Below are 15,127 nucleotides of genomic sequence, written 5' to 3' on the forward strand. Positions count from 1 at the left end.
CATTTTACTGTGTTAGATGAGTATTGTAAAATATCAAGCTTCTTTTTGAAAAGAAATTCATTTTTTTCGTGCCACCACTCTAAACTGGTACCCAGTGGCATGTAAGAATCTTGAGATGTAAGAAAAGAAAGCTACAATTGTGAATTGCATTTGTACTAAGGAACATTTATGATTTCATCAGCCACAAAATTAGTAGCATATCAGTACGGTGGTTCAGAGAGAACTGTAGTGAGATAAATGCAGATTTTAGCGTCTTAAAACAATTCATTAGTCTGATGTTTAACAAAATATCAAAAGACCACAATGAATTGCATGCAAGATTAATGCTTTTTAAAAATATGGCTTCTATTTGGTTTTGGAAAACCACTCTTCAATAACGTTTACCACACTGGGGTGTTGACAGTGAGTCTTGGGTGTTAAACCTCACAATCATGTCACTGGCAGTCATCGACACTGATACAATGTGGGAAGTCGGAAAATTGCCTGCTCGAGTTCAACTTTCAACCCCATTTGTTCCTTAAAACAAATAATTGGCCAACTACTGCAGGGTCGGAAACCTTTTTGACTGTAAGAGGCATCCCCTCCCAACAAATAATAATAGTCATATATAAATACAACATAAAATATTTACAAAAATAAAGATACAAAAATGATAAATAAAAAATAAAAATAAGAACGGCCAGGGTGAAAGAGATGGGTGACAGCTGATTTAGGTTAATATAGTTGTGGTCAAAAGTTTACATACACTTGTGAAGAACATAATGTCATGGCTCTCTTGAGTTTCCAGTTATTTCTACAACTCTGATTTTTCTCTGATAGAGTGATTGGAACAGATACTTCTTTGTCACAAAAAACATTCATGAAGTTTGGTTCTTTTATGACTTTATTATGGGTGAACAGAAAAAAGTGATCAAATCTGCTGGGTCAAAAATATACATACAGCAGGGCTAATATTTGGTAACATGTCCCTTGGCCATTTTCACTTCAATTAGGCGCTTTTGGTATCCATCCACAAGCTTCTGGCAAGCTTCTGGTTGAATCTTTGACCACTCCTCTTGACAGAATTGGTGCAGTTCAGTTAAATTTGATGGTTTTCTGACATGGACTTGTTTCTTCAGCATTGTCCACAAGTTCTCAATGGGGTTTAAGTCAGGACTTTGGGAAGGCCATTCGAAAACCTAAATTCTAGCCTGATTTAGCCATTCCATTACCACTTTTGATGTGTGTTTGGGGTCATTGTCCTGTTGGAACACCCAACTGCGCCCAAGACCCAATCCTCGGGCTGATGACGTTAGGTTATCTTGAAGAATTTGAAGGTAATCCTCCTTCTTCATTATCCCATTTACTCTCTGTAAAGCACCAGTTCCATTGGCAGCAAAACAGCCCCACAGCATAATACTACCACCACCGTGCTTGACGGTAGGTATGGTGTACTTGGGGATAAAGGCCTCACCTTTTCTCCTCCAAACATATTGCTGGGCATTTTGGCCAAACAGCTCGATTTTTGTTTCGTCTGACCACAGAACTTTCCTCCAGAAGGTCTTATCTTTGTCCATGTGATCAGCAGCAAACTTCAGTCGAGCTTTAAGGTGCCGCTTTTGGAGCAAGGGCTTCCTTCTTGCACGGCAGCCTCTCAGTCCATGGAGATGCAAAACACGCTTGACTGTGGACACTGACACCTGTGTTCCAGCAGCTTCTAATTCTTGGCAGATCTGCTTTTTGGTGATTCTCGGTTGAATCTTCACCCTCCTGACCAATTTTATCTCAGCAGCAGGTGATAGCTTGCGTTTTCTTCCTGATCGTGGCAGTGACAAAACAGTGCCATGCACTTTATGCTTACAAACAATTGTTTGCACTGTTGCTCTTGGGACCTGCAGCTGCTTTGAAATGGCTCCAAGTGACTTTCCTGACTTGTCCAAGTCAATGATTCGCTTTTATATTTTTGACCCAGCAGATTTGATCACTTTTTCTGTTAACCCATAATAAAGTCATAAAAGAACCAAACTTCATCAATGTTTTTTGTGACAAAGAAGTATCTGTTCCAATCACTCTATTGGAGAAAAATCAGAGTTGTAGAAATAACTGGAAACTCAAGAGAGCCATGACATTATGTTCTTCACAAGTGTATGTAAACTTTTGACCACAACTGTACGAGCAGATGGTCAAGCAAATGCAGTAATGTATTTTTGTATGACTTTTTGTTTAAAAGGGTCTTGTGTAGATCAGCTTGAAAGTCAGTTGTCAAGTACCGCATCTTCCTTTTAATTTATGATACTAGAAAGGGGCAATTCCAGACAGTTTCCCTCGATTTTTGCTGAAAAGTAAGCGATACAGAAAATGAATGTATTCTTATTTTATCTGATTACAGTTTTTCTCAATTGCTTTTGTAAGTTTTTCAGATCGGAATTGAAATTCTCAAAACTACTTGTTCAATCCTCGCAACATGTCGAACAAGCAGCAAAAAAACACATGGATTACCTGCAAAAGCCAGTTTTCCGTGCAAAGTACTTTGTCTATCCCTGAAAATTAAATATCTGTGTCAATGAACATGTCAGTGGTGTCAGAATGAAAAGGTCTTGTTTCATCGTGTACAGACAAGACAGTGTAATTGCTTAGTCATGCTCTCAATTGTGGTGGAAGGCTCTGATGCTGAAGATGGCGTATGTAAATTTTGACTAAAATTGCAAGTTAACACCTTTGTGTGTGGGGGATTGATTGCAAGACTAGACAAGATTCAGTTCACAATTTTACTGTTTTTATAACCTTTGCAGACCAAGTCATTGCAATACAGAAAGCAAAAGACAACACTGACTATCACAAAGAAATATAACATAAAAGCCAAATTAAGAAATGTGAACATAAGACAATCAGCACAACTAAACTTCAAATCCTGTCAGGATTATTCACCCATTCTTTCAACACATCTTGACGTTCCTCTCTGTTTGGCGACATATTTTCATCCACGTCGCAACAGATGTCCTCTCTTGCTATACAGTGTGGAGAGAATCTTCTTGACTATCCTACCCAGCCTCTGCAGGCATCTGCTGGGATGTCACTGCATCCTGCATTCATGGCATCCAGGAGAGTCATCTGATTGTGAGGCTGGCAATCATAAACTTGCCATCTCCATGTAGAGAAAAAAAATCATCTAGGGGATTGAGGAATGGGGAGTATAGTGTGAGGAACTTCATTACCGTTCTGTCTTGGGTTGCAAACCATGATTATGCTGGCGTGGTGGACACTCATATTGTCCCAAACTATTACAAATTTTGGCAGGTTAAAATAACTAATGAAAATGCTCAAAGATAAGCACACAACAAACAAACAAACAAACAACAAACAAAAGATACTTTACACACCAGTTGTTATTTTACTGAAATCATCCCATTTGGAGGGGTCCCAATCTCAAATACATGACCTTCCCCAAATCAGATTTAGGCAGCAGAATTAAGACCCTGAATCACAATTATATGTATCAATTGCTGTTTGAACTGTGTATGTGACAACAGATATACACAGAATATACACCCATATATAAAAAATGTGCAGCTCATTCAAAGTTAACCCTGTCAATTAAAGCTAATCTGCGATTCCAACAACACTAAGTTCAGTGCAGTTTTGCTTATATTTTGGATTTGATTTAATGGTTTATGCCTCAGTATCCAGACAGCGAATGTATGCCGCTCTCTTAAAACCGCCACTGTCTAATCAAATGGAAATGAAACGTGAACGTGGCTCTGGATGTTTGACCAGCCTAATTTCCAATCATCTACAGTAGCTTCGAGGATATAAAACTGGAAACTGGGGGGTAGAAGTGCAGTTTTGCTTATATTTTGGATTTGATTTAATGTTTTACGCCTCAGTATCCAGACAGCGAATGTATGCTGCTTGCATGAAACCGCCACTGTCTAATCAAATGGGAAATGAAACGTGAACGTGGCTCTGGATGTTTGACCAGCCTAATTTCCAATCATCTAGAGTAGCTTCGAGGCTATAAGACTGGAAACTGGGAGGCAGAAATGTAGAATACCTCACCAACGCTCACAGTTAAGCAATGGCGCCACCAGGGGGTAGCCAGGTGTGGCAAAGCCCTCCATATGCTAGTCCTACTCAAAAAATTTGCATATTGTGATAAAGTTCATTATTTTGTGTAATGTACTGATAAACATTTGACTTTCATATATTTTAGATTCATTACACACAACTGTTGTAGTTCAAGCCTTTTATTGTTTTAATATTGATGATTTTGGCAGAAAAAAAAAAAAAGGTCAAGAAAAAACAAAAATCCCTATCACAAAAAATTTGCATATTTCATCCGACCAATACAAAAAAGTGTTTTTTAATACAAAAAAAGTCAACCTTCAATTAATTATATCAGCTATGCACTCAATACCTGGTCGGGAATCCTTTTGCAGAAATGACTGCTTCAATGCGGCGTGGCATGGAGGCGATCAGCCTGTGGCACTGCTGAGGTGTTATGGAGGCCCAGGATGCTTCGATAGCGGCCGGTCATCCACAGTGTTGGGTCTGGTGTCTCTCAAATTCCTCTTCACAATATCCCTCAGATTCTCTATGGGGTTCAGGTCAGGAGAGTTGGCAGGCCAATTGAGCACAGTAATGCCATGGTCAATAAACCATTTACCAGTGGTTTTGGCACTGTGAGCAGGTGCCAGGTCGTGCTGAAAAATGAAATCTTCATCTCCATAAAGCTTTTCAGCAGATGGAAGTATGAAGTGCTCCAAAATCTCCTGATAGCTAGCTGCATTGACCCTGCCCTTGATAAAACACTGTAGACCAACACCAGCAGCTGACATGGCACCCCAGGGCATGACTGACCGTGGGTACTTGACACTGGACATCAGGCATTTTGGCATTTCTTTCTCCCCAGTCTTCCTCCAAACTCTGGCACTTTGATTTCCAAATGACATGCAAAATTTTCTTTCATCTGAAAAAAGTACTTTGGACCACTGAGTAAACAGTCCAGTGCTGCTTCTCTATAGCCCAGGTCAGGCGCTTCTGCGGCTTTTTCAGGTTCAAAAGTGGCTTGACCTGGGGAATGCGGCACCTGTAGCCCATTTCCAGCACACGCCTGTGTACGGTGGCTCTGGATGTTTCAATTGTAGACTCAGTCCACTGTTTCTACAGGTCCCCCAAGGTCTGGAATTGGCCCTTCTCCACAATTTTTCTCAGGGTGTGGTCACCTCTTCTGGTTGTGCAGCGTTTCCTGCCACATTTTTTTCTTCCCACTGAGGTGCCTTGATACAGCACTCTGGGAACAACCTATTCGCTCAGAAATTTCTTTCTGTGTCTTAGCCTCTTGCTTGAGGGTGTCAATGATGGCCTTCTGGACAGCAATCAGGTCGGCAGTCTTGCCCACGTTTGTGATTTTGAGTAATGAACCAGGCTGGGAGTTTTTAAAAGCCTCAGGAATCTTTTGCAGGGGTTTTGAGTTATTTAGAGTACCTTTTCATGATATGCAAATTTTTTGAGAAAGGGATTTTGGTTTTTTCTTGGCTTTTTTTTTTTTTTTGCCAAAATCATCAATATTAAAACAATAAAAGGCTTTAACTACTTCAGTTGTGTGTAATGAATCGGAAATATATGAAAGTCTAATGTTTATCAGTACATTACAGAAAATAATAAACTTTATCACAATATGCTAAATTTTTGAGAAGGACCAGTACAGTGGTACCTCTAAATAGGAATTTAATTCCGTTTCCAGGACCTGGTTTGTAAGTCGAAATGGTCGTATGTCGTGTGGAATTTTCCCATATAAATACATTATAATTTGAATCATTCGTTCCACAGCGCAAAAACCTACGATAAATCCTTAATAACTGTTGCAGGTACAATTACTAAAAGCAATTACACATAGGAAAAGAAATGAATTATAAAAACAATTAATAATAAAAATAATAATAATAAATGGTAATTTTAAAGAAAAAAATGGTTGTATTGTCACCTTAACTTATAGAGACTGCAGAAGGTGAGGTTGGAGGAGACAGCGGGTGCATGTGGATATTGTGAGTGTTCTGTCTAATTTAACAGAAGCATTAAATAAGACACCATCCATCCATCCATCCATTATCTTCCGCTTATTCCGGGGTCGGGTAGCGGGGGCAGCAGCTTTAGCAGGATAAATAAGACACATGTAAAACAAATAAATTATGAATAGATGAGAAATAATAAATCAAGTGTTTTGTCACCTTAACTTACTGGCGAATGGAGGTCAGAGGAGACAGCGTGTGTATGTGTAGGTGAGGGGGGGGGACCGGTGAGCCGTGTTGTCTAGTCTAGTGTAGGGTGACCATATTTTGATTTCTAAAAAAGAGGACACTCAGCCCGGCCTCAAGATACTTGAATTTTACTCGAAGTTTACTCAAAGATGCCTATATCACTTTTATATATACACAGACAAGACTGAAAAAGCAGTTTCTGCTCTTGCACTCCTCTTTAAAAGAAACTGCTGTATTTGAAGCCAAAACAACTGTTGTGTTTGATAGAACAAAGTGTCTATATGCTGTCATAGCAGATTCATGGCGCATGAAGCCCCCGAACTATTTTTAATTTGTCCGTTTTACCCTGAAAACCCCCGTTTACAGACGTCGCGCAACCGCTTTTGTTTCAACCCAGCCGTAAAACGAAGATAATTAATTTTATTTATTATTCAAAATGTCTGTCGTTTTTAGCTTAGAATCATTAATTGATGTCTCATATTTTGTTTAAAAAAAAAAAAAAAAAAAAGACTTAAAAAAGTTATTCACTTGCATATTTTAAACATTTAAACAAATTATGTCACAATGAAAAAAATGGCGTCTGTAAAAATGTCATGGATATCTACCTCATAACTATCGCTTAATTGTATTTTTTTTTTGTTACTGTCGCATTTTCTCCGATATTTTAGATGATAAGTAATCGACCCAAACAAAAAGAAAATTGAAAAAAAAGTTTAAAAGGGTAAATATATGAAAGAGAAACTCTCGACCACTCCTTGATGTCTGCGATTTCTGCATCGCGACCCCTGTTAAATTACCATGTTTCACCCATAAAATCCCCCAAAAATCCAGCTGTGGCCATTCACAGCTGTGTCTTGATAGTGTCTTGTCAGTGATACATGCTACATGGAGTTTTTGGATCAAAAGAAGGTAAGCACTCGATAATATCTCGTTAAAGTCATGACGTCTGTAATTCTGCTCTCGCCTGCTCTCACCTCCAGGTAGTGTTTTGCTGTTTAAAAAAACTTTTTTTTTTTTTTTTTTTTTTTTTTTTTTTTAAATGCCCTCCTGTTCAACATTTTTATTCCTCCAGAAAATTGAGATTTTAAGCTTTCCAATGATGTATCACACATGCAAATCGGACAATTTTGAAAGTTGGCTAAATTGGGGGTCTCAGAGCGGAACATCAAGTCACTTGAGTGTTTTCCGCCATATTTAAAGTGTGCCCCCTCACTCTGGATTGAAAAATTCAGTTTGAAAAAAAAAAAAAAAATAATGACTTAAAAAAAAAAAAATTTTTAAAATTTAAAAAAAAAAATATATATATATATATATACAGTGGGGAGAACAAGTATTTGGTACACTGCCAATGGGAAAACCATGAGGTATGATGCTCTCAGGCTACGTCTACCCTAGGACAGATAATGGCCTTCAAACGTGTAATTAGTTAGACTATACGGCATGTTGGTCACACTAGTTTGTTGCTACACGGATAATGTAGGCTGGTAATATTACCCACACCTGAAGATAGACTGCTGTCCCCGTACAACAATCGGATACTAAGGAAGTGACATCATGGAGTGTGCCATCACCACTTTTAGTGCGGCATGATGGAATTGTGAACATGGAGGCTCCTCTTTTCTTTTCCACAAGCGGGCTGGCTCGACTTGAACGAGCTGTGATGAGCTGATCATGGATTCACACATTTTTCTAGAACCTTCAAACGTACGTCGCAATAATATGCTTCAATTCAGTGCCCGTTTGTGGCCCTCCTATCGCGGATTAGTTCATCGTCTCCGATCAGCCAGCAGCAGGGCTGGCCCCTCCAAACACAATGTCGGTGTAACACCGGCCTAACTGGAGTATATAAAAATGCGTAGAGGAAAATGAAACCCTGAAAAATGAACTGTGTGATACCCCAAGTTATAGAGGTGCTAGATCAGTTTCATTTTGATGACATTTCTGCCTGTCAAAACTAACGCCACTTCCAGGAGCGCCACTGTTCTGCACAAGTCCTCCTTGCTGCAGTTTCCACTTCCAGGAAATATATGCAGCGCCAGACCATATGTTTCTGTTTTTTATTTTCCAAGCAGTGAGAGTGTAACTGAGCATCAATTGTAACATCCGAAGTAACGATGTCAGGCTTTCATTGTTTTCTAAAGATTTATTTCAATCACCACAACTCGGCGATTGCTCATAAAAGCCGAGCATGCCCTCCCCTCACTCACTCTCACTCCCACATGATGCGTTCAATTGCGATCACGAAAAAAAAAACGGGGATCACAAAACAGAGTTCCCGACCCCTGGTCTAGAAGGTGTAGCAAATTTCCCGCTGGTGATCAATGAGTTTCCAGTTCAGAGGTTGACTGCGCGGGCGATGACGTAGCACATGAGGATTCTCCTTTCTACGCATGTGTAGTTTGCGCAAATGCAGGTGTACCTCGCAGAAGCGGCGGGGGGGGCTTAAATGCACCTTAAACGAAGTGTGGACAGGTATAGAAATAGTCGGCAAAATACACTTGTGAAAATTATCAGTCCTAGTGTAAACGTAACCCCAGTGCATTCGCTTTGTTGCCTCGTGTGCTAGCTTTTAGCCACACATTATGCAGAATGGACTTGGTTGTTGGCTCCTCTGCTGGTTCAGCAGGTGGCCTTTTCCGTGTAAAAAAGCTGTCCAAGGACGTTGCCGCCCGCAGCACACAGCATATAACGTTGCTAGTTTATATTGACTGACACTGGGCTGCTGTAGGTGTACAAACACTCCAGTAATGGTGCCCAACCACTACATGAGGACGTACACAAATCTGTACTCGGATTATTCAATAGAGTAGACAGGCATGTGTCAGTACGCACAAGCCAGATTGTGGTCGTTAACAAATGACGTATTATTTCTCTGCCGCCCAGGAGCAAATGCACCACAGACCGGTAGCTATGTGCGTGTGTAGGAACTGGCTAGACCAGTAATCCCCAACCACCAGGCCGGGGATCATATTGTGACATCATTTCCTTCTTAATTTAAATGGATGGCATAACCTTTTTCCTTTTTTCACCACTTGCACTTACCTTCTCGGGACCCATGTTGATTTCTCTCACAAGAAAATCTGCCATGCGTCCGTCTTGCAAGAAAACAATGAAATCATCGCATATCGAGAATGTCATCATATGTGGGCACAAATGTCAAGTACATTTTAAGTCGGATGTCGAAGCTATCGTACTGTATGTCGAGGTACCACTTTACGGTAAATTTACTGGCCACAACACCAAAGCCTGAGTTATGCTCCCGCGTTGCGGCGACGGCGCAGCGACTACGGCGTCATTCGACATTTGATGGTTCTCCGGCCAGGTGGCGCGTTGCTCTGTAATTCACCACCAAGCCACTAGAGGGTGTGGCGTTATGTTTGTACGGTTTTGGGGCATGTTTGTTGACTTCCGCTTGTCTAGTTTAACGGAGAAAAAAATAAACAATGCAAGATGGAACGCATGAATGTGGTTCTTCAGCTCATCAACATTGAATGAATGTTGATCATACAAATGTTGAGGCGCAGGCGACGCAGAACACGATTTCGAGGCGGTCTGTCCAATTTTTGATGCGGCATAGAGAGTTCTAGCCTCGGGTAAAAACCAGCTAGCTGTGGCGGCTAGCTTCAAACTGCTCGAGCACTGCGTCCAGTGTTTTGTCCGAGGTCTGCAAAGTCATCCAGCCCGATTTGTTTGTTTGTGTTCTACAACCAGCCAGTGGGAAGCCATAGAAGATTTCTGGCGTCTATGGAACTTCCCAAACTGCGTTGGAAGCCTTGATTTTAAGGTTATCATAAAATCACCGAGGCACTCTCAATCAGTAATGATGTATCGTGTGTGAACTGCCTGTTGTTGAAAATTAAACATCAAAACAACTCTTTTGACAACAAACCTGTGCTTTATTCTTCATATACTTGAAGTGTGACATGTAAGTAAGTCACAGACTCACAGAAAACATATGTACACAATAAATGATGAAGTGCACCAACCAAAAACACGACAAAGTGATAAAAAGCTGGCAGTTTTTGGCCGACTGGGTCACCGTTTCGGGTGGCCTCTCGATTCCGAACACACACATGTCTTGGTGGTTCTTCCATTTTTATTCAATCACTGACCTTGCCCTTTGGCAATCTTTATGATGTCTTGCTGAGACTTGCTCTTCGATGATACTCCTGTCGGTTTGGTCCATTTTTGCGTGTGAAAAAATAATGTTTGACAATGGCGGTGATTTCCCGCTGAACCGGAAACAACAGTCTGAGTGGACCAATCACAGTCCATTTCCGCCACGTCATATGCGTCGACGTGACGCTAGGGTTTGAAAATTCAATAGGAGCACATCAGGCTATGGCGCAGGGTCGTGAATCGGATCTTCCTTGACGGCGCAGGTCTGACGGGGAAGCATAACTCGGCCTTAACCCCACACTAGCTTGTAATGATTATTAAGAAATACAGTATATGATTGTTTCGGTACCAACTTTTTATTTGTGTATACCTCTCCCTGCTTTCCACAATAATTGTTTTGTTTACAATAAATGTGTAACTTATGCCTTAAGTATTCATTACATAATAAAACATAATTTTTGCGGAACTCAAAATGTTGACTGTTTACTGTAGTCCGAGTACAATAGATCATTAGTAACATTAAATATAGCACAAAAAAGTTTTTTTCCCCTAATATATTACTGATAGTTTTCTACTAGCCCATAAGTACAAAATTATAATGATATCCTAAAATTCTGCCTTTTAATTTTCGTGTGCCACCCCAAGATTTTAAGTCTTCTCATCTGGTGACCAATGGGAAAACTGCAACTGCAAACAAACCTACAGAAAGCAAAAGATTTACTCGTTTCAGTTCATATTTCATGGGCTGCAGACAACTCACAGACAGACTCAGCTTTTTGTAAATAAGATATTAATAAGTCAGTGTGTCACTCTTAAGTTATTATCTGCCATGAAACATCTGCCTACACTTTATAGGTTTATTGTCCAGAAATCATTTAGCATATGACAAAAATACGGCAAAGGAATAGTGAGAAACATGATGAAGAGTAACAGACACGATGAAATCATACAACAAAAATTACAGCCTTGTTTGGCGTCATTACAATGTGAATAATCGTTGCTTGAGGAGTGCCAGAAATGAAGTAGCTTGTATGCAGAGATTCATCTCTGCGGACAGATTTCTTCTCAGGCTCTTTAAAGCATAGCAATTGGCTGGAGCCCAGCGAGTCCACCAGGAGCTACAACTTTAAAGCTCTGACCTTTCCTTCAACTCACTCTTACTGGAAGCCTTTGGGCAGGCCACTGCTCCAGCATTCAGAAATATTTGAAGATCGAGCCAAAAACAGACAAGATGGCTTTCATCGTCTCTGTGTTGATCATATGTACCTTTGTTTCAGCTCTTCACCGCTTCCTTCACCTGGGCCATCCAGCAGCAGGGTGAGCCCTCCAAGTACCAATACCGAGACCCGGTGACCTCTGACCTGCTCTTGTGTGACCAGTGTCCCCCTGGCACGGCCGTGAAGAAACACTGTACTGCTGACAGGGCCACTGAGTGCCAAGCCTGCCCGGAAAGACACTTTGCAGACAGCTGGCACTGGGGTGACTCGTGCCAATACTGCACCTCGGTATGTCAAGTTTTGGGAAGTAATGAAGTGGCCTATTAATACTGTTTTATTCTTAGTTGGATTTTTATGTATTTATTCATTTTTCACATTTGAAAACTTTCTTATTATTATTTTGTCAGATATTTTTTTCATATGATGACAATATGTCATAAGATGGAAAAAGGTGAGCTCTTGATTGATTGTGTTAAAACCAGGGAGAGCAGTGACAAGGAGGAATGTGAGTCAGTGAGCTTAATAACAACTGGAACGGATTCAGACAAGAAAACTATAAGCCATCTACGCTGGTAATTAAGGGCAATGTTTGATGTTAACAATGTTTACAAAATTAGTGGAGAATGTGTTACTCGTGCCCTTGTGTCTGATGCAAGTCTGAAAAGCACCAAGAGCTTTGAACAATTAAAATTCCTCTGTCTTGTCTGAAATAACCAAGTAACTAAGGTATATTTTTCATCATTACCTAATTTAGCATTTTCTTCTCAGATCATTGTTAGCAAAGCAACAATAATACGTTGTTTTAATAGCCTTGAAGTCATACTAACACAGGCTTGTTTTTGATTAAGTGACAGCAAAATGCAAAGTGATTGATTTTCTCTTCTCAGTAGGTTTCCTTGTTCATTAATAAAAGAGGAACGTTATTTTTCACATGGGTTTTTCCCATTGTGACAAGTTATTGAAATAGGTATAAACGGTAATTGTAATTGTGTAATTGTGTATTCTTGCGTATGAGTACAATTCAGTCTGAATTTTATTATGAAGTATGAGAGTTGAATAAGTATTATTACATACTGTGGGGCAAATCAGTATTTGGTCAATCACCAATTGTGCAAGTTCTCCTTCTTGAAATGATTAGCGAAGCCTGTAATTGTCAACATGGGTAAACCTCAACCATGAGAGACAGAATGTGGAAAAAAAAAACTAAAAATTACATTGTTTGATTTTTAAAGAATTTATTTCCAAATTAGAGTGGAAAATAAGTATTTGGTCACCTACAAACAAGCAAGATTTCTGGCTGTCAAAGAGGTCTAACTTCTAACGAGGCCTAATGAGGCTCCACTTGTTACCTGTATTAATGGCACCTGTTTTAACTCTGTTTAATTATTGGTATAAAAGACATCTGTCCACAGACTCAGTCAGTCACACTCCAAACTCCACTATGGCCAAGACCAAAGAGCTGTCGAAGGACACCAGAGACAAAATTGTAGACCTGCACCAGACTGGAAAGACTGAATAGGGAATAGGAATAGGTAAAACGCTTGGTGTAAAGAAATCAACTCTGGGAGCAATTATTAGAAAATGGAAGACATACAAGACCACTGATAATCTCCCTCGATCTGGGGCTCCATGCAAGATCCCACCCCGTGGCGTCAAAATGATAACAAGAACGGTGAGCAAAAATCTCAGAACCACACTGGGGGACCTAGAGAATGACCTAAAGAGAGCTGGCACCACAGTAACAAATAACACAATGCGCTGCCAGGGACTCAAATCCTGCACTGCCAGACGTGTCCCCCCTGCTGACGAAAGTACATGTCCAGGCCCATCTGCGGTCCGCTAGAGAGCATTTGGATGATCCAAAAGAGGACTGGGAGAATGTGTTATGGTCAGATGAAACTAAAATAGAACTTTTTGGTAGAAACACAGGTTCTCGTGTTTGGAGGAGAAAGAATACTAAATTGCATCTGAAGAACACCTTACCCACTGTGAAGCATGGGGGTGGAAACATCATGCTTTGGAGCTGTTTTTCTGCAAAGGGACCAGGACGACTGATCTGTGTAAAGGAAAGAATGAATAGGGCCATGTATCGAGAGATTTTGAGTGAAAATCTCTTTCCATCAGCAAAGGCATTGAAGATGAGACGTGGCTGTGTCTTTCAGAATGACAATGATCCGAAACACAGCCAGGGCAACAAAGGAGTGACTTCGTAAAAACCATTTCAAGGTCCTGGAGTGGCCTAGCCAGTCCCCAGATCTCAACCCCATAGAAAATCTGTGGAGGGAGTTGAAAGTCTGTGTTGCCCAACGACAGCCCCAAAACATCACTGCTCTAGAGGAGATCTGCATGGAGGAATGGGCCAAAATACCAGCAACAGTGTGTGAAAAGCTTGTGAAGAGTTACAGAAAACATTTGGCCTCCGTTATTGCCAACAAAGGGTACATAACAAAGTATTGAAATGAACTTTTGGTATTGACCAAATACTTATTTTCCACCATGATTTGCATATAAATTCTTTAAAAATCAAACAATGTGATTTTCTGTTTATTTTTTTCCACATTCTGTCTCTCATGGTTGAGGTTTACCCATGTTGACAATTACAGGCCTCTCTAGTATTTTCAAGTGGGAGAACTTGCACAATTAGTGGTTGACTAAATACTTATTTGCCCCACTGTACTTTTTTATATGTGCTTATATATTTAACATTCATTTATCTGCCAGAATACAGAGTATGAGGATTTTTTGCAACCTCTGAGCAGGTTGGAGGTTAAAAGGCCAAATCTGACTGTTTATTGTTGTTTTCAAAAAGACACCTGTTTTTCTATTTAAGATTCCTGGGTATGTGCGCACACACATTGGACTCTGTTACTTCACTTAAGTGAAGTGGTCAAAAAATGTCAGCCTTCATGTTTTTACTCAGCTTCCCTTTTACGTTACACCTTTGTGTTTACTCCAATAGCTTTATTGCATGATGTTCAGGGAACTGGAGAAATGCAGTACCCTCGTGACTGTGGCTGAACGAATTATTTCCACTTTCCTCACTTCAAGACCCATGACAGTGCTCCACTGTGTGCTCTGTGTTTAGGTGTGCAAGGAGAGACAGTTGGTGAAGCATGAGTGCAACAGCACTCACGACAGAGTGTGTGAGTGTGCTGCAGGTTTCCATCTCGTGGTTGAGTTCTGCATCACACACCGCTCCTGCCCACCCGGCTATGGAGTGGAAGCTTTAGGTGAGAGATTTCCATTAGCATCTGAAGCAAATATGAGGATCATTCAATAAATAAGGTGAATGTTTCAGTATAAGGACTTCTTATACAGATAGAAACTTTTTTTTTTTTCTTCCTCAGCGTAGTCTCCTGTCACTGTCACACACTTTTCCCAATTGTGTACAAGCTTCCATATTGCTTCAGCATAAAATTCTTTGGACTGAAGTCTCAGCCGGTCGCTCACAACACTTTTGACTTTCATGTCACTGTCCCATTTTTACAGACATTTTTTCGGTTGAAACATACGGGACCATACACAGTTAACATTCTCCTAAGAATCTACTCTGGT

At 40.4% G+C, this 15,127-nt stretch overlaps 1 protein-coding gene across 1 annotated transcript in view; it reads left to right on the plus strand.

Moving 5' to 3' along the window:
• Positions 1-15,127, plus strand: part of LOC130915401 (tumor necrosis factor receptor superfamily member 11B-like) — a 77,700-nt gene that overhangs the window by 43,763 nt on the left and 18,810 nt on the right. The window contains exons 2-3 of the mRNA XM_057835391.1: positions 11,633-11,860; positions 14,658-14,802. Coding sequence (XP_057691374.1) covers positions 11,633-11,860; positions 14,658-14,802 — 373 coding nt within the window. The remainder of the gene's footprint in view (positions 1-11,632; positions 11,861-14,657; positions 14,803-15,127) is intronic.

The sequence above is a fragment of the Corythoichthys intestinalis genome, chromosome 4 (genome assembly GCF_030265065.1).
Source record: "Corythoichthys intestinalis isolate RoL2023-P3 chromosome 4, ASM3026506v1, whole genome shotgun sequence".
Lineage (NCBI taxonomy): Eukaryota > Metazoa > Chordata > Actinopteri > Syngnathiformes > Syngnathidae > Corythoichthys > Corythoichthys intestinalis.